Here is a 19251-nt window from a genome sequence, read left to right on the forward strand (position 1 = left end):
AACCTTACCAGCAAGTAACCCATTTATTTCAGTGGCTGTACTTTGTTTTTATTTGTGGATTGTTAAGGCAGACAGCCAAGAAAATCCACTCAGCATCTATAGCAAACACTTCGCATTGCTCTCGAGCAAATGTCACAAGAGAACCTTTGTCAAACAAAGTAGATTTACATTGGCTAACAATTTTTGCAACAGGGGATGAAAAAACCCAAACTCCTGTAAAATACGGTGTCACTTTGATGACAAAGCCATGCAGAAAATACTGCTAGAGTGTAGTTTAAAAAATATGTTTCTGTTGACACCTTGTCAGATGTGAATCAGGTCTTATTTTTCTCTATATTTTTTGGGGGGGTGGAATTACGTGGTATTTTGTGGTGTTTGACTACATTTTAAACCAGTAAAAACATAATAGAAGCATCTCACTGTCACAATAAATTAGGTGTTAAGCATTAGAAAAATTTCACTGTATTTTACAGGAGTTTGTCAGTTTATTTATGCCCCTGTGCTGTATATACCAGTAGTTTGCTTCGTCCTATCCAAACATGAATAAAAGCATATCTACATGAGCAATATTAAATGTGAATCAAATTGTGTGGGATTGGACTTCAAATACTTTGATGGCAAGAAAGCAGCTGGAAAAAAAATAAAAAAAATCAACATTAACATGAAAGTCCAGCCGTTCATCTCAGTCACCTTTAGTGTCATGTGGCCTCCTTTTTAATTTTTATTTTTTTCAACTTGTGTTTGACTCATCCAGACTGAGAAGTCTGCAAAAAACCATCTGGGAATGTGGTTGCCATCAACAGTCTCAACATGGATTTTTATGTTCTATCAGGCAAGATTGAAGCCTTGATTGTGATCTATAGCCTGTAGCAGCTTCTCACGGAGCATTTCTAGACTCGTGTACTTGGGCAGGTCCAGCAGGTTGAAGCAGGTGTGGGCGACAGGTAAGTAATGCTCCCCTCCACCAGTAGGCTGGATCACCAGTTTCAAGCTTTTCATGCCCAAGATGGGGATGCGGTCACTTCCAGTGAGGAACACTGTAAAGACAAGATTTTTGTTTCTCTTCATTCTTCAAGGTCCGTATGTAACATGCAAACTCACACAAAATTAATGAAATTAACTTTTCTGCTGTTTAGGGCAACACTTACAGAGAAACTGTTTTTTCTTCTCCAATGGAAGATTGTGAAACACCTCCCAGAAAAGCCTGATTGTAGGGTGGTCTGTCCAGTACTCCCCTTTGTACTCAGTAGTCTATGAGCAAAAGAGCATAAACAAAAATGATTTTCATAATCCATCTTATAATGTACAAGGCTCACTTTAAAAAGTGAGATTCACAGTGGCCACTGGGGCTTTTAAATGATGTATTGACTGAGAAACCAAGGATACTGCACACTCTTACATCAGCAACCTGCCAATCACACCATACCGGCAAATGTTTCCTTAATTCACAAAATGAAGATTATACTGTATTAGATGGAATGTTAAACTAGCATACAAGACCATAAACTAAATTCGTAAAATGTTTACTGAGGTAATAAATCAAGTGAGACATAAGGAAATTTCAATACAGCTAGAGGAGTCGCCCCCTGCTGGACACTCGGAAAAATACAGATTTCATAGTCCTAAAGGCTATGCAGATATTTTCTTCACATTGCGTGGCCAGATGCAATTTTTACTAATCACTATTTAATACAAAACCTTTTCAAGCTCCATCCAGTCATAGTTGGTATTGCCGATAACCATGGCTTGCAGTTCGTTTGGCTGGAAGAGTTCTAAAACTTTCCCACCGCACACTTTGTGGAAGCCTGAATAGAAGCACTCGAAGAGTGGAGCTACCGATGTGTTGAAAACATAGTCTACATAGGCACTGACGAAATCTTGCCTAGAGGAGAAGAAAGTAAGAAAAATGAGAGTAACGTGAATGTTTCAACAACAGTCCAAAATATTCATGAATCCCTTAGTGGATAACTGCTAATGGATAAATATCAGGACAACTTAAAAAAAAAAAAAAAAATCTTTACCTGTTTGACATATTGACGTTAATGTTTTCCCCATTTGGTACAAGCTCCAAAACCTCTGTGGCACCGTAGTTTTCCTCTGTGATCTGAAAAAATAAAAAATAAAAATCATATGATAGGTGGATGACACAACTTACTTTAACCACAGCAGAAAATGTTGATAGTCAATCATCTTACTGTGAAATTCAAGCAGAAGGTTTCCTCAAGGTCATCTTCTGTGTAGTCTAGTAGCTGCTGCAGACTCCTGGATGAACAGGAACACAATTCCCTGTGTGATTACTGTGGCATTGAAAGGTTTAGATGACGTTAAGACAATGCCAAGGTAAACTACCATTCATAAACATATTAAATGGAAACCTCAGGTGACTGTTCCTTGATCTGACCTTCCCACATCTGGCATTAGCTCTTTCAGGTCTTCTAGCGTTGGCTTCTTCTTCAGAAGCTTCTTGTAAAGGGCCAAGGGGAAGTTGAGCTCAACGATGGTGAGATTGTAGATGGCCAGACCGCAGATGACCCCGATGAGGTTGAACAAGTCAATGTCCTCAAATGTCTGCAAGGGACAGTCGGTGATTGTCAGCATTTAATCGAGGAAGGTTTTCACAAAGATCACGCGGAGATGCCGCCTGGTTTAAAGCAAGTACCTTGTTTGAAAACCAGATGAGGCGAGACTCCTCGTAGTAACGAAACATTCCGTATTTGGGATCAAGCAGCTCTTTCATGATCAGAAGGAAGAACTCCTTTCTCACGCCGCCTGCATCGACAGCCTCTTCTCCCACAAAGATCACCTGCCACAAATGTCACAAGTAAGTCACAGTACCGTTTGAACCTGGCATACTCTGTGGGTTCATTACCATGAGCAGCATCTTTCACATTCATATATGTATTTTCATTCATAACTAGGAACTTCATCCTAAGTGTACTTGATTTAAATTTGGCTGTTAGCTCGTTCAGTTGTCTTCGTTGTCAAGGCCACGGCTCCTGCGATACTTAGCGATCGCTACCTGGAAATCCTGTTCCAACCACTTGCACCACTCTGTGTGCTCACTGGATCACCACTTCTGTGTCGAAATTGTGAGGAGTTGAGACAGAATCTACAGTTTTGAACCTTAAGAACGGATTTACAATTCGCAACACTGTAAAAAAAGGCCTAGCATGCTTTAAGTCAAGCTTGTGACCTAATGTTGATGCTACGTTTGGACGTTGTGGACTTATAAACCTGAAGAGTGCCTTTTTTACACTCTCTAGCTCTTAGCTGTATGATGTTTCTTCCCTGAGTTAGTGGTGTCGTTGTAGACTGCAAGGAGGTCCATGTTGAAATCACACACGCACATGTGCATGTTGTCAGAACGGGACTTCCTGGAAACAATCCAATAATAGCACAAGTACTGGAAGGGATCCAGAGTTTACAAGAATATGACTGGAATGGAAATGGTGGCCAAATTTAAATCAGGTTTGGGTTATGCTGCTTCTTTTTTTTAAAGCTTCAAACTTAAATGCTGTTTCTACCTTTAGTGGCTTCTTATAGTCAACATTCTTAGACTTCCTGAGCACTTCCATAGTGTCTCCAACAATGTTTTCCCTGCGAACGATGAGGATGAGGCACGGATTGACGGATTCCACAGCCGGTAGGAACATGGAGCTGAAATTTTGCATCTGTGCCTGGTCCACTGCCATCTGTTAATACAGAAAACACATGATTATGAAGCGATTAGTGAAAATAAAGGTAAGAAACTGCCTTTAAGAGGTTTAGTGAGTAGTACCTGCATTTGTAAGACAGCATCTGTCTGAAGGAGTGTAGTCTTTGCTTGGGCATCAAATACAAAGGGATACTTGCACAGAGTCACCACACCATCATGTCCCTGGGGATAGAGCATAAACAAAAGGTTCACATCAAAACCTTAACATAGAAAGATGTATTACTGAATCGCAGAGCCAACATCCAGACTCACCATTGGGTACATCTGCCTCTGAAGCCATGTGACATAGTCATTTCGGATGTCTATCAGGTTGTCCAACTCATGAATGTAGAACTTGCCATACTGAATGATGTGTCCCGCTTTCTCGCTCACCTGAAGCGAGAAGTGGGAGAGACTGCCACTTGTAGTCCTTTAAAGAAGGATATAATGTGCAGCAGGAATTTAACACTGCACCTTTTTCCTCACCTTGTGTAGGATTTCCAGGAGTCGCAGCGACGTGTCCAGAAAACAGGTGAAAATTCTCTGCTCTACTGCGGGAATGCCCACCTTGTGCATCTGCAGCAGATACACCACCACTTCCTTGTACAGTTCAACTAGCCGCTGGAAGACTGGGGACTCAAACGTAGACCACCAGTTTCCTGCAAATACATGAGCAAACACTAAATTTGTGCTCCTCAAAACCCTTTTAAGACAGTGTAAAGTGCTCATTTTTCCCAGTCCTAACTATACCATCTGGAATTTAATTCCTGCATAAGATTTATGACAAATATAAGCTATTTTAAGACCTTATTTTCCTGAACAATAAGGTCTTAAGTATAGTATGTAGTACTAATGTAGTATGGAAAGCTTAAAGAAACTCCTTCATCCTACCTACCTAGTACCTTCAGTGGAGCCTCTTTTAGGCTGATGACTGATTTGGCAAATGGGATAGAGATGGTGACGTAGTTATTTCGGTTAGTGAAGAGAGGGCATTCTGGAAGAGTGAGGTAGAGTCTCAGGGCTTCGATGTCTGGAGGAGAATTGTTTAGCCTGGGAATGAGGTTCTTCTCCAGACTAGCAGCAATCTGAGGCAGACAGACGAAGGGAAACAGGTCTGTTATGATTAATGTGATAATCCTGAATGCATACAAACTGCTGATGAGGTGTGGGGTAAAGTGCAACAATAACACACTGAATGGACCAGAGTACCGGAAATAACTGGAGCCGACACAGTAATAAAACGTCACTGGGGACATTTACACTATAAAAACATCTTCTGGTCAGGTACCAAATCAAAATAAAATGAACGTCGTTGACAAGACAGCAGATGAGCAAAGGTCATAAACACTGTTGAAGAGTATGAGGAATGAAAAAGAAACTCCAAGTCAGAGGAACTTCACCAGTCAGAGAAAATATATTAGTGCCCAAGTATTTGGCATGGCACTGACACGACACAGAATGCAGTTTTGAATTACAGTGAAGAATCCAGAATTTAGTCCCCTCCAAGACCTTGAATTGAACAAGTAAAAGGAGATGGATGGGTGGATGGAACTATATTATATGTGGCCACTGACCTGCTGAGCAATCTCAGGGTGACCCTCTTGGATTACTTTGTTGAAGAGCAGGCGAGCCATGTTCATATCCACCCCTGAACATTTACTGCTGGTACTGTAGTGATCTGGATGACTGCGTTTATAAAAAAAGGGAAAAAACAAAATCAGCACTCAGAATGAGATAATTACAAAAACGCTAGGCAATAACTACAACAATACATATATATATATATATATATATATATATATATATATATATATATATATATATATATATATATATATATATATATATATATATATATATATATATTATGTATTGTTATATTATGTATATATATATATAATAATATATATTAATCTAAAGTTCTAAACTGATCGGACAGCGCTTCAGAGTGCAGATGGTTAATGAGCTGAAGCACACTTCAAAAGCAGCCCAAAGGTTTCTCAAAGCAAAGAAACAGGATATGCTTCAGTGGCCAAATCAGAATCTGCTCTCAACCCAGGAGAGCACGCTTTTTATCTGGTCAAAGCGGTGACAACAGAACAAGCTCTAGATTTACCATGACAGCAGATAAGTGTCAGTACTGAATGTTGTTATCGTTGAGCTTCCTGCTTTCATGGCTAAAACTGTGGCCATCTCAATTTCATGTTTTTATATAGCCTACCAAACTCGTGCATTCACCTGGCTCATATGACGGGAGCAGCTTAAGAAAGCTTTAATTATCTAATTAGAGAGTAAATAAACAAGAAATTCAGCAAAAAAAAAAAAAAGTGTTGATTTTAATGTAAATCAGTCAAAATGATTTTTCTGACTAGATTATGACTTTTGAAATATCTGGAGTGCATTTACCTCATTGACAGGAAAGACCCATTTAGGCAGCTTGCTGAGGAGAACACGAGGTCGATCTCACTAAGGAAACCAGAAAAGGCAAATAATTACTGTGTAAATCTCCAAAAAGGATCTGGTAATTTGATTCTACTCAAACACACCATGTCTAAAACAAACTAAAACTCCAATATGCCGAGGATCTACTGAGGGGGAAAAAAAGAAGAAGAAAACTTTACTTGGAGATGTCGAGCGGGAGTCTTCCTTGTGAGTGGTTCAACCATTTTTGTATGAGATCCTCATTCAAGGAGTAAATCTTTCTCTGGGGATCTTGTATCCTTGTGTCATCTCCGTTCTGAAGGCTCTGCACCAAAAAGTATAAAAGTTAGACAAATAAAAACTGAAAAATGTAAACCTGTGTAAATAAAACTGAGTGAAGAAACAGATCAGATGTGTGTAAAAACAATATTCACAGCTATCTGCGGCACATTTTAGAAGAAGGTGCTTCTAAGAAAAGAAAAAAAAGTGACATACATCCTCATTACAAATTAAATTCTGCTTGAAAAATCATCATACGCTACATGGCAACGTGTTTTAAAACCAACACCAGCTTGCATTGACTGTCGGGGATCAGCTGGAGCAGTCTGCTTTAATTAGATTGACAAACGCAATTCTGTTTCCTGGAATTCGAAAACTTTAATTACAAGATTTTAACTTGAAGTCATTTTCTTATTTTTCAAATTTCTTATGGTTTTACTGGTACGTTTCGCCTTCTTTAACTCATGTGAATGGTGACGTTGTCAAACAACGCTGTGGTATAAAATTACACGCGAACCCATGTGCTAAGATTTTTTTTAAAATTCCAGATAATTACAGGTAGTGTCTGGAAATATTTACAATCTCAGCTCATCTGCCTGACATTGCTCTCACTCCCCAGCAGTGATAATAATGCTTTAGTTCAAATCACTGTTGTTCAGCTGCTCACTATTATCGAGTACTGCCAGCTTACCTGTGATAACTTCTGGACACTTGTAGATCATTAGGACTAGAGTGTTCTTAACAGAAACAGCAACATTTTATGGTTACCTTGTCCTCAGCGCTCCGTGTGTCTGTGGCCTAGACACAGCTGAAGCCTGATTACAGCGTCTGGGCACCGAGCAGCCTCAATAGCCTGGAAAGGTGCTAACCGCTAGGCTAACTAGCAACAAGATGCCTTCCCTCTCCACAGATGACTACCACAGCCTCCTGCAGAAGATTGCAGTACTGGAGACAAAAATTCATCGCTTAGAAGTAAACGTGGAGGTAAATGGACTGTGTGGAAATGAAACAACCTTGCCTTTGATTCAAAACAATGGCGATGAGCAAGCTAGTACACAGCTAAGGAGCACAGATAACATGACCAAGAAAGTAGACTCTGTGCATTATTATAAATCCTCAAGTGATAATCCCCCCTTAGACTGTCTTGGTGCAAAACCAAGACATAAATCATGTCTCCTGGAAAGGGGAGGACGTATCACAGGCAGGGCACAGCGAGCTGAAATCTCTGAAACCGACTGGCCTTCACTTCCTACGAGACAGAGAAGCTCTTCTACCCCTATATACGGGAGGAAACAGGAGTGGACAACCGTGAATAGGAAGGTTAACAACAAACCTCCAAAACAACTGAATGTGAAACTGCAGAACAGATTTGCTCCACTATCAAAGGACCCTGGATCTATATCGGACAACCATCCATCTAAAAGCAGCGAAATAAGGTCTGAATATCTGTTGAAAAGTGAAAGGCCACAGAGAAAGCTAAAGGCTAGGCCTGAAACTCTGATTGTGGGTGACTCTGCCGTAAAGGATGTACAAAGGATGTGCGGTAAGAACACTAAAGTCCTCTGCTTTCCTAACGATATGGTCAACAACCTGAAGGAGAGAATTCTTCAAATTGCAGATGAATATCCAACTGTGACAAACATTGTTCTGCATACAGGGTCAAACGATGTGTCCAAACAACAGTCGGAGGTTCTGAAACGGGACTTTACTGGATTATTAAATACTGTAAACTCTCTGAATGCAGCTGTATTCATCAGTGGACCTGTACCGCCGGTCAGAGGAGGAGACGAGAGATTCAGCAGGTTGTTTACACTGAATAAATGGCTTATATCAGCATGTGCTGACCACTCAGTGCACTTTATCGACAACTTTAATATTTTTTGGGAACGCAGGCATCTGTTCAAAGCAAATGGATTTAATTTTAACAAGTCAGGGGTGAAACTGTTCACCTCCAACTTGTTTTATTCCATACGTCATCCATCCGTGCTTGGTGCCAAGGCTGAGATAAACGAGGAGTTATCTCATAAAGAGGAACAAACAGTACTCCAAGAACAGACAAAGCCCAGCAGAAACCTTGAGGAGGAGCTCCATCTGCCCCCACCCGGGAAGAGCCTCAGAAAGGAGAGACATCCATGGCATCTGAGGAAGAGCCTCAGAAAGGAGAGACATCTAAGGCAAGAAGAGGGGTCCCTATTTGCCTCCAACTCTCTCAACAACACCAACGACCAGGACAAGGGACCACGACCTTCCCCAGTCCCCCAAACCCCTGACAGGCCATCACCCTCCTCCCCCTCCCTTTCTCCCTCCTCCCCACACCTGAAATTCACTGAGGAGATGATGGAGCGGGTCAATGCTGGGCTCAGATCTACCCCCCGTCCCAATCCCTTTTTGTCCCCCATAAACCCCCCACCAGAGCGGCCAAAGGTTCGCCATCGAGCCCCACCCTCAACAGAGCAATCGAAGTCACATTGCCCAGCCTCGCCCCCCTTAGTTCCTCTTCATGCCCTGTCTCCGCAGTCTGATGCGTGATGTGTGAAGGGTCCGGGCTGTGAGGATTATGGCAGTGATGACTTTTCCCAGGAGAAGCTGGGACCCTGTTTACTAGAAGGTTTTAAAATTTCTGTACTTTTAGGTGACAGGAGACATGTGGCCTGGTCAAAACACAGAGAGCTGCACTCTAAAAGATCTTTAAACATAGTAAACATACCTTGTGTGCCACAGACTGCTCCCAAACACGAGGGGACAAGTAATACCTCTAAAACACTTAAGTTGGCTTTATTAAACATTAGATCTCTAGCTGGGAAAACATTTTTAATTAATGATTTAATCACTGAGCACAGCCTTGATTTTATGTTTTTAACTGAAACTTGGTTGGACCAAAGTAACAGTGGAGCTGTTCTCATCGAGACGACCCCTCCTAACTACAGTTTTATCAGTGAGGTCAGGGCGAGCAGGAGAGGAGGAGGGGTTGCGGTCTTATTTAATGAATCATTTCAATGTAAGCAGCTATCTCCTGGAAGTTTTCAGTCTTTTGAATATGTGGCTTTACAGCTGAAGGCCCCATCCAAAGTTGTGTTTCTTAATGTTTACAGGCCTCCCAAATACTGCACAGACTTTTTTAATGACCTCAGTGAACTGCTGTCTGTGATCTGTGTTGATTTTGACTGTGTAATTATTGCTGGGGATTTTAACATTCATGTGGACAACCCTCAGGACAAAGGGACTAAAGACCTGAGTAACACTCTGGGCAACTTTGGGCTGACTCAGCATGTAACAGAGGCCACACATAATAGAGGACACACTCTTGACCTACTGATCTCCAAAGGCCTGAGCATTTCAAAGGTTACTGTGTCTGATGTGGGCCTGTCTGATCATTACTGTGTTTTCTTTGAAAGTAAAATCTCAGCCCACACAAATATATCAACAACAGTGATCACAAAACGGTGTATAACTGAACACAGTAGTGCAATTTTTAACCAGGTCTTCCCATTAACACCTGACCTGCCCAGAGGGTCAGTCAATGAGCTCGTCAATAGCTTCAATGCTAACATGTTAAATGTAATGGACACTATTGCTCCCATTAAGGTGAAGGTTATCTCTGGAAGGAAAAAGTCTCCATGGAGAAACTCCACACTGGTGAAAAAAGAAAAAAGAGAGTGTAGGAAAGCTGAGCGCAGATGGAGAAAAACAAACCTCCAGGTTCACTATGACATTTATAAAGAGAAACTTCACAATTATAATTTACAACTGAGGAATGCAAGGAGGTCCTACTTCTCTGACATCATCACTAAAAACAGCCATAATGCTCGGGTCTTATTTTCTACAGTTGACAGGCTAACAAACCCTCCTGTGTCAGTGGCAGCTGAACTTCATTCGACCATGGCCTGCAATGACTTTGCCAAATTCTTCACTGAAAAAATCCAAAAAATTAGACAAGCAATTGGTACATCAACAGCAGATCCAGGATATGTACTGTGTCCACCAAAAAACTGTTTAAACACCATGAAACAGTTTCAACCTATTAACAGCAAAGACCTGGAGGACATCTTAGGTAAACTGAACTCCTCCTCCTGCTGTTTAGATGTCCTGCCAACAAGTTTTTTCAAAAAGGTCTCAAAGACTTTAGAGTCAGACCTGTTACAGATCGTCAACTTTTCTTTATTATCAGGTGTGTTTCCAGAATCACTAAAAACTGCTGTAATCAAACCTATACTGAAAAAGGACAATCTTGACAAGACACAAATGAACAACTACAGGCCGATCTCAAATCTCCCGTTTTTAAGTAAGATCATTGAAAAAGCAGTTTCTCAACAGCTCAGTTACTTCTTAAAACAGAATAATTGCTACGATGCCTTCCAGTCAGGTTTTAGACAGAACCACAGCACTGAAACCGCTCTGACCAAAGTGTTTAATGACATGTCTGAATACAGACAGTGGAAAAATGTCAGTCCTAGTTTTACTGGATCTCAGTGCAGCATTTGATACAGTTGACCACAACATATTACTCAAACGACTGGAGAACTGGACAGGTCTTTCAGGAACTGTACTAAACTGGTTCAAAACATACGTAGAAAACAGGAAATACTTTGTATCAATAGGTAACTTCACATCTGAGCAGACAAGTATCACATGTGGAGTTCCCCAAGGTTCCATCTTGGGACCCCTTCTGTTTAACATCTACATGCTCCCACTGGCACAGATTATAAACAACAACAAAATAAACTATCACAGCTATGCAGATGACACACAAATATATATCACAATGTCACCAGGAGACCGAGGCCCTGTACAGGCTCTTGGTAAATGCATTGAGGAAATCAATGACTGGTTGTGCCACAATTTTCTCCAGCTAAACAAAAACAAAACTGAGGTAATAGTCTTTGGCGCCAAAGAAAAACGATTACAGGTCACCAGAGAACTTCAATCTATACACCTAAAAACCACAAACCAGGCGAGAAATTTGGGTGTAGTGATGGATGCAGCCCTAAACTTAGAAAAACACATTAAGACAATAACAAAGTCAGCTTACTATCACCTCAAGAATATATCAAGGATAAAAGATCTGATGTCTCAACAGGACCTGGAAAAACTAGTCCATGCATTCATCTTTAGTAGGCTTGATTACTGTAACAGCATCTTTACAGGTCTACCTAAAAAATCAGTCAGACAACTACAGCTCATTCAGAACTCTGCTGCTCGAGTCCTCACTAAGACCAAAAAAGTGGACCACATCAGTCCAGCTCTGAGGTCCTTACACTGGCTGCCTGTCCGTCAGAGGATAGACTTTAAAGTTCTGATGCTGGCCTATAAAGCTCTGAATGGTTTAGGACCAAAATACATCAATGACCTCCTGACCCAGTATGAACCATCCAGATCCCTCAGGTCATCTGGATCCGGTCTTTTATCAGTTCCCAGAGTCAGAACCAGACACGGAGAAGCTGCATTCAGCTTTTATGCTCCTTATATCTGGAACAAACTCCCAGAAAGCCTCAGATCAGCTGAAACACTCAGTTTATTTAAATCCAGGTTGAAGACTCACCTGTTCTCAGCTGCATTTGAATAAAGCACCAAATCCACACTTTAAGCTTAAATTTCAAAACTTACATTTAACTACTGATTTTATCTACTGTTCTGATTTTATCTGTTTTGATTTTATATACTGTTTTGTTTGTTTGTTTGTTTGTTTGTTTGTTAATTAGTTAGTTAGTTTATTTGCTTGTTTTAATCAATTTTAAATCATGCCTTTTATTTGTTCTTGTTTCTAATGTCTCTGTAAAGCACTTTGAATCACCTTGTTGTTGAATTGTGCTATACAAATAAACTTGCCTTGCCTTGCCTTACCATTGTTTTTACTGTAGAGTAAAAACGATAGCATTCAGGACAGCTGTGCAATTATTAAAACGTGCTGTACATTTGTAAGCATCTCCATGAAATCTCTGTTTCAGAGGAGAGGGAAAACTTACGTTGGTACTGCAATAGTGAGCAAAGCTTTGATCTCCTCCAGCATAAATCCGTTTGACACAACAGTTCTCCTCTGAATCTGCAAAAGTGAGGGAAAATAGGTTTTTTGTGTTATTAAAACATCTTACCATCGAGTTTTACGTTTGAAATAAACCCATCAAACTAATGATGTAATGTGCTTTTACAACTTCAGATTCAGATTAAAGCTAATAAATCTCCACGTTCAGATGGATACACAGCAGAATTATAGAAAACGTAGTCAGAGAAAACGTAAATGGAGAACCCTATCGATTAATACATTTGACTGCTTATGATTCAAACTTTACACCCCTCAAAAATGGAAGGATGTTTTGGTTTTACATTTGCTGTCCCCTCACCTGTATCTGTTGCAGTGCTGGCGACTACCCAGGGACCTTTAACAAGAGCAGGGCTTTTTCTGTTGGAAGTGGACCGTGTGCCAAGCTGCCCGTTCCCTCCGAGCCCAAATGAATCCATCTTCCCCGATGACGGCGTGAAAGCCAGCGTGTGTTGCCTTGACCGCACAGCAATTTGAAACGTCACTAGCAGCCTTGTGACTTTTTAGTATAATTCACTGACGTTGTATTTTAGATAAACGCGCAAAAACAAAGTCGATTTTACCTTCCACATGCAATCTGTGTGACTACATTTCCCATGAGCTCAAACACTTTTCTGGGGTTTATTTCATGATTTGTAGAGTTATGCCCAAGCTGTCCATATCCTCCTGCTCCAAATGTGAACACGCCCCCTTCCTGCATTTAAAAACAACAGAACCAGTTATTCCGACCTTCAAAAGGGTTAGCACTGTGCTAACTTGCTAAGGCCAAAGTGTTAGCAAAGACCACTGAACATGAGGCATGAAAGACAGCTGTCGTGTTAATGATTTCAGTCTAGTTTTTCCTTAACCAGAAACAGCTAGATTAGTAATGGCACATGCCAGGAGGGGGATTATTTTAACATCCAAGTCTTACAGCAGGGATCCTCCTCCTCTACAGCGTCAGGCCACTACTGAAACAAACTTACTGCGTCTGGGCACCTGGACAGGAAATGGGCATTTTTATCCACCGCTCGAGAAGATTTAAAACTTCACTATTTAACAAACCAAAAAACATTCCAGGTTCTAAATAACGATCCCAACTCATCTATTCTTTTCTAAAAATTAGAAGTAAACACAGAAATGGCATTACTTATGAGCCTAATTACTGAAGACTATTCATAAAAGAAGACTACATGATGAGCATGATTACCCACTGAAAACGTATAATGCTTTTCCCTGTGTAGAAGAGGTCACACCTCGTACTTGTACCAAAACATGTTGACATCACACCTCATGAAGACCCTGAAGAGACTTATCCTGGACCAGCTTCCAGCACATGGTCAGATCCCTTCCGGTCCTTGACCTGCTCAACAGGGCCTACATCCACCCAGCGCTGTGAGGGTCATGTTTTGATTTCTCCAGTGTGTTCACCACCACCAGCTCGGCTCTGCTGGGTGGATGCCTTGGCAGTGACCTGGATAGTTGGCTCACTGATCTGCAAACCACCTGCAGCACCATGTTGGACAGCAACACCGAAGCCCAGCAGGGGACTGTCCTCTCTCCCTTTCCCTTCACCATGTACACCACAGCCTTCAGCACTGCACAGACACCTGCCACCTTCACAGGTTTCTAATGACTCTGCAGTAGTGATGTATCACACAAGGTGATGAGGAAGAGCATGGGGGTTGTGGATGTGAGAAGGGTTAGAATGCTGGTCACCCCTATTTCCATCCGTGTGGTTTGGGTGCAGACAGGATAAAAATACCTCAGTGTTCATGCCCTCTACAAGAAGAGTCATCTCTATTTTCTTGGATGACTCCTTTAAAATCTAATGGATGACCCAGGATGTTTTGAGTCTGTAATGGCCACTGCCATCCTCTATGCTGTGGTGGGCTGGGGCAGCATGATACCAGCAGACTCAAACCGATCCACAAGGCCAGTATTATAGGTGTGGAGCTCGACTCTGAGAGCAGATGTCAGATGATAGCCGACAATCCTTCACGTTCATTCCATGACTTGCAGGACAGTAACAGGAGCAAAACCTCACTGCACTAAAACGCCACAGGAAATGATTTATAACTGCGATGATCAAACTTCATATCTTCCCCTTATGACACCTGGACTATTTTTACTTCTCATATTTTCTTTATATTGTACATACTATTGTTTAACTTTGGAGTATTTATTTTAACATAATTCACCATTGGTGGAGCATCTTAGTTTTATAAGGATGGTTTACATTTTTTTATGATTTCTTTCCATTTTCTACCTTTCATATCATTTGCTTGAGAGTCTGTGACAAAGCAATTTCCCCCCGTCATTATAAAAGTATTCTGACTCTGATATAAACTGTTACAATGGAGGGTGCTCAGACGAAATGCCTGCAGCATCAAATAATGAGCTCAGTATGTGCGCAAGTAATCCCAGTGAGCCAAATGCTCAGGCAGTTTCAGGCAGTTTATTCTATATCAGCATGATGTCAGTGAGTGCAGACATCCCTAATATAGTCATCTCAGGCGTATAGCTTTGGCCGTGAAGCCACACTGATGTGTTAGTCAAGCCTTCGGTATGAGGGGCAGCCAATCAGAAGAGACTTGGCTAAATGGGAGGGGAGCTAAGGAATATAAAAAAAGAAGAAAGAAAGCAAGCTCGTTTTAAGCAGTAGAGGAACCCAGAAACTGCACCTACAGCACCCGTGGGTACTGAACAGTTTGTTCATCTGACAACAGCTTAATGTTTTTCTAAAGGAGAGCTTTTAAACATCTGTGTGACAAAGCAAAACACTGAAATCTTAATGTATAGCAGACTTAATGTACTGCAGTGATACTGGGATGTTTTCTAACTGGTCGCTTGGCAGCAGCTGTCTCTGAGCAGTATGCAAACTGGAGAGCGAGGACACAACACACTGACTGTGACAAGTGATGCATCTGTAATCCTGCTTGGCTGCTGTTTGGGATCAGTTAAGAAAATGTAACACATATACACTGGCAGATTAAAAACAACAACAACAACAACAACAGCAATGAATTAGGAAGAAGGTAAAGAAAGCATAAGTCCAAGGCCCAGTTTAATGATTTTAAGCCTAAGAATTAAAACCATTAATTAGATTTAAAAGAGCCACTTTTAAATCTAATCATTAATCCCACAGTTTCAAATTTCGGTCTTCTGTACACACAACGCTGCAGATCTATCAAAGAACCAAAAAGTATGCAACTTAACTTGGTCAGTGCAGCCGTGTGATCTTCTCCACAGCAAATGTAAATCACTCTCTGTGATCTGAGGGATTTCAGGAGGGCCGGGAAATACCGATCTGAAAAAGACGTCCTGAAAATTAGTCAAAGTTTCGGGTTTGAATGTACAGGGGCACCTTCTAACCTTCTACCACTCACCGTTGCAGTCGTTGAGACCAAGCTGACCGAAATTGTTGCGCCCCCAACCGAACACAGCTCCCGAGGGAGTGAGGGCAAAGCTATGTGCTCCACCTGCTGATATTTGAGCAAAAGGAATGCCCTGCAGAGACTGAATCATCTGGGGTGTGGAAATGCTCTGTCCGTTGATTCCTAACCCAAGTTGGCCATATCGATTCTGGCCCCATGAGAAGATGTGGCCCCCTGTGTTAAAAACGCATATATAATTGAAACGGTTTAACATGACATAAACACTGTAAGCTGCTCTGGATATGTGCTAAGTGCAAACCATTCCTCACCCTTTGAAAGTGCATGGGAGTGCCAGTACCCACAGGCTACCTGAGCAATTTGAACATCTGACAAAGTCTTGATGTTTCTTTTCATACAGAGGAAAAAGAGAGAGAGAAGAATGGCTATATTAGGTCTTTTCATGGTGCCTTTACAAAACAAAGGATGAGCAAGTAGTGCGTTAAGTAGGACACACAGGGGTTTCCTGATAGTTGATGAATTTACCTAGGCACGCGAACACATTCTTCAAAGTTATTTAATCCCAGCTGTCCATCTGAACCAAGACCCCACGAGAAAACCTGTCCTTTGTCATTTAGGGCGAGTGTATGGGCCTCTCCACATGATACAGCCACTATGATCTGTGCATCCAAGGCCACAACTTGCTCTAATAGATGACATAAACAAGTGCTTGCACAGTGAGCAACTTTAAAAAACAAAACAAAACCCCCCAATGTTTTATTAGAAAAACAAACAAACAAACAAACAGCAGACATCACCAACCGGGTTTCTTTCTGGCTTTCTCATGTCCAAGCTGCCCAAGATCATTGCAGCCACAGGTATACACCGTCCCGTCCTCCAGCAGGAAAGCTGTGTGTCTGCGGCCACACCCCACATCACTCACTTGCTTCCCGTGAAAGAATTCACATTTTCGTGGCTCAACCACAATCTCTTCATCAATCCCACCCAAGCCCAGTTGTCCATAGGAAGCATTTCCCCAGCACAGCATTGTAGTTCTCCCTTTAGCTGCACGCAAAAGCAGGATCTCAGGCTCTGTGAAGAAGACACTTGGGCTAATATAACCTTCCAGAGTATAGTCACATATCCCCCGTTTCATTTGCAAGGTGTAATCTAGCTGGTATCACCTAGCAAAGCCGAAAGAGGCAAAACAACATCATCGCCACATGAAACAGACGCAAGCCTGCGGTCAGATTAAGTCATGACTTCAGGATCGTACACCTACATATATATATGTGTGTGTATATATAGCGAGAGCACTAGTACGTTGCAGTCTAAACTGACCATGTAAACAGATTAGCCTAGTAAGCTACAGTTAACGGTGTTGGGTGAGTTCCGTTAGGGTTGCTAAAATCGTCAAATAACACCACTTCCGTCGCGGGCGGCTGGGTTTACAAATTAAAGCACATGCCAAAACGTGTTTAAATACGAGTATTGCCAATAACTGTATGTACCCCTACGATTTACACTCTCATAAACATAATTAATAAACTTACACATTTCTTTCTGGGTCACAAATGTATGCGTTTATAATATTGTAAGCGGAAGTATAACTCTTGTCCGTAATGTTAGCACACGCTAGCATGCACCTTGACGAATACAGGCGAGGTAGATCATTTCAGACTGATGGCACTTGACCAACTTAATGACAGTACTTAAAATTATCATAGTGCGATTGGAAAATATTTTAAGAAACATATGTTTAAGCACTCGACACGTGGTACATGGCTGACTTATACAGACAGTCCTGATATAGCAAGCTAACGTTAGTCAGACCCAAAGACTTTATGTCTGTGTTTGGAACATAACGTACTTAAGAGTTCATTCAGAAACCTGAAGTGACTTCACAGCTGAGTATCTGAACTTAAAGCCCCGCTATTCTTTACTGTTCCGCTAAAAACACAAGTTTAACAACTTACAGCCAGGTGTCTCTTATGTTAGAGCCAAGAGCAAATCTTACCAAAGCCACCAGACCCGACAAGTTTATGATCTGCCAGTGCCTTGTTCGTTAGTTAGTCCGACTGTTAAAAACACACATTACAGTACGCTGCTGTCCAAAGACAACTCCCAGGTAAAACCCTACTTAACGCGTTTCTTGGCCGTACAGCAGTTGTTGACAGAGCATCGGAGTGGTTACATTAAAGCAGTCGTCTCAAACTCTGAATGTCCGTTATGTCCTTTTAGAAATAAAAGTGTTTTTATAATAGCAGAGCGGAGAAGAGTACAAGATAGTTAAAATATATACATAAGAGTCCCGAAATGTCCAAAACACGGTCAAGGAGATTTGAATACTTCTCTGAAAGACGCGTAGAGAAGCTCTACACATAAACGCTGTAAGGCTTAATTTGAAGGCAGCTTACAATACCGGAAGTATTAACAGCGTTTTCACGCATTTTCCTTCATGGACGTGAAGAAATGTCGCGAAGCTGCCGAAATGTTCTAGAGCGAGCGCATCCGCGCATGCGTATACCGGCTGCGCTGTACTACCTTTACCTAGGTATGAAAACACGGAGGTTACTCTCCTAGTCCCCGAACTCCATTTCATACACACACATGCACACACACACACACACACACACATACACACACAGACCTCCCCGTTTTCTTTTTCTTGAATGTTTCGCGTTCATACAGAGCACACACGGCATTTATTTGTTATTAATTAGTAAGTAAAAGAAGGAAAGTGAAAGCGCGAAAGACTACTACTGAAGTGCGTAGTATGAACTAGCAAAAGAAAAGTCCACAAATGAATACATTCGAAATAACAACACATATAACGGTATTCAAGATTAAATGTTAATTAATATGTAAGTAGCCTACATATAAATATATAATACAAGCACATTTTGAATGTGACTATAAGTTGCAGATGTATGTGATTAAATGTGAGGCGTTATAAAAAAAGTGTTATATCTGCATTCTAATCGCAGATATTTTATTTACCTGTAGTTTTGTTCATCTTATGTAATCAGGCTGTAAGTATACTAGAAGAATCTCGAACTTCTACCGGTGTCGTGTCTTTTTCCAAAACCATGTTCGCCAACTTGAGCTGGTTCACAACCACCGGGCTCCCCCTGGTGGAGAGCAAACTCACTTACTCCGATTCAACAAACAAACAAATAGACTGTGTCACCTTCATTAAGATAAGATAAAATACGAGAAGAAGAGAAAATGTAACTTTAAATACAAGGTAAACTCAACAAACATATTAAAAAAGTAGGCATTAAGAGACTCAAATATGCATATATTTTAAAATAATGAAAACAGCAATGCAGCTAATGAGGACATCAAATCAATGTAATTCTCTTTTTTATCATCTGGTTTTAAAAGAGCTTTTTGCACCAGTTAAAAATAGATTGGACATTTCCTTGATGTACAGTAAGCTTCTGTAACAGAGATCCACATCTGTT

At 41.1% G+C, this 19251-nt stretch overlaps 1 protein-coding gene across 4 annotated transcripts; it reads right to left on the reverse strand.

Annotated features, from left to right (window-relative positions):
- herc4 (HECT and RLD domain containing E3 ubiquitin protein ligase 4) lies at positions 1–17073 on the reverse strand. Of its 4 annotated transcripts, XM_026189552.2 has the most exons (23): positions 16607–17067; positions 16331–16490; positions 16117–16193; positions 15800–16021; positions 15629–15720; positions 12995–13125; positions 12733–12887; positions 12358–12434; positions 6316–6440; positions 6101–6160; positions 5269–5380; positions 4590–4779; positions 4181–4353; positions 3968–4087; positions 3779–3877; positions 3525–3692; positions 2660–2803; positions 2402–2568; positions 2196–2262; positions 2022–2104; positions 1699–1882; positions 1149–1251; positions 1–1037 (listed from the first exon to the last, which is right to left on the reverse strand). In XM_026189552.2, exons 1-23 carry the CDS (start codon positions 16938–16940, stop codon positions 829–831), a joined length of 3252 nt encoding a protein of 1083 aa, XP_026045337.1. In that variant the 5' UTR covers positions 16941–17067; the 3' UTR covers positions 1–828. The 4 variants fall into 4 exon arrangements, 2 of the variants coding, with proteins under 2 accessions (XP_026045337.1, XP_080144089.1); XM_080287963.1 differs by lacking the exons at positions 1–1037; positions 1149–1251; positions 1699–1882 and having other exon boundaries at positions 2018–2104; positions 2196–2297; positions 16607–17073; XR_013901015.1 differs by lacking the exons at positions 1–1037; positions 1149–1251; positions 1699–1882 and having other exon boundaries at positions 2032–2104; positions 2350–2568; positions 16607–17073.
- Between the last annotated feature and the right edge of the window lie 2178 nt (positions 17074–19251).

Source organism: Astatotilapia calliptera, chromosome 13 (genome assembly GCF_964374335.1).
Source record: "Astatotilapia calliptera chromosome 13, fAstCal68.1, whole genome shotgun sequence".
Lineage (NCBI taxonomy): Eukaryota > Metazoa > Chordata > Actinopteri > Cichliformes > Cichlidae > Astatotilapia > Astatotilapia calliptera.

What these genes read in the sequence shown, in the direction of transcription:
- herc4 (XM_026189552.2), bottom strand. Translation starts at nt 16,940, where the DNA reads ATGAAACGGGGGATATGTGACTATACTCTGGAAGGTTATATTAGCCCA. An exon ending in AGAGGCAGATGTACCCAATG is followed by an intron (nt 3,878 to 3,967) that starts GTGAGTCTGGAT and finishes CTCTATCCCCAG; the next exon opens with GGACATGATGGTGTGGTGAC. An exon ending in TCATCTGGTTTTCAAACAAG is followed by an intron (nt 2,569 to 2,659) that starts GTACTTGCTTTA and finishes TGTCCCTTGCAG; the next exon opens with ACATTTGAGGACATTGACTT.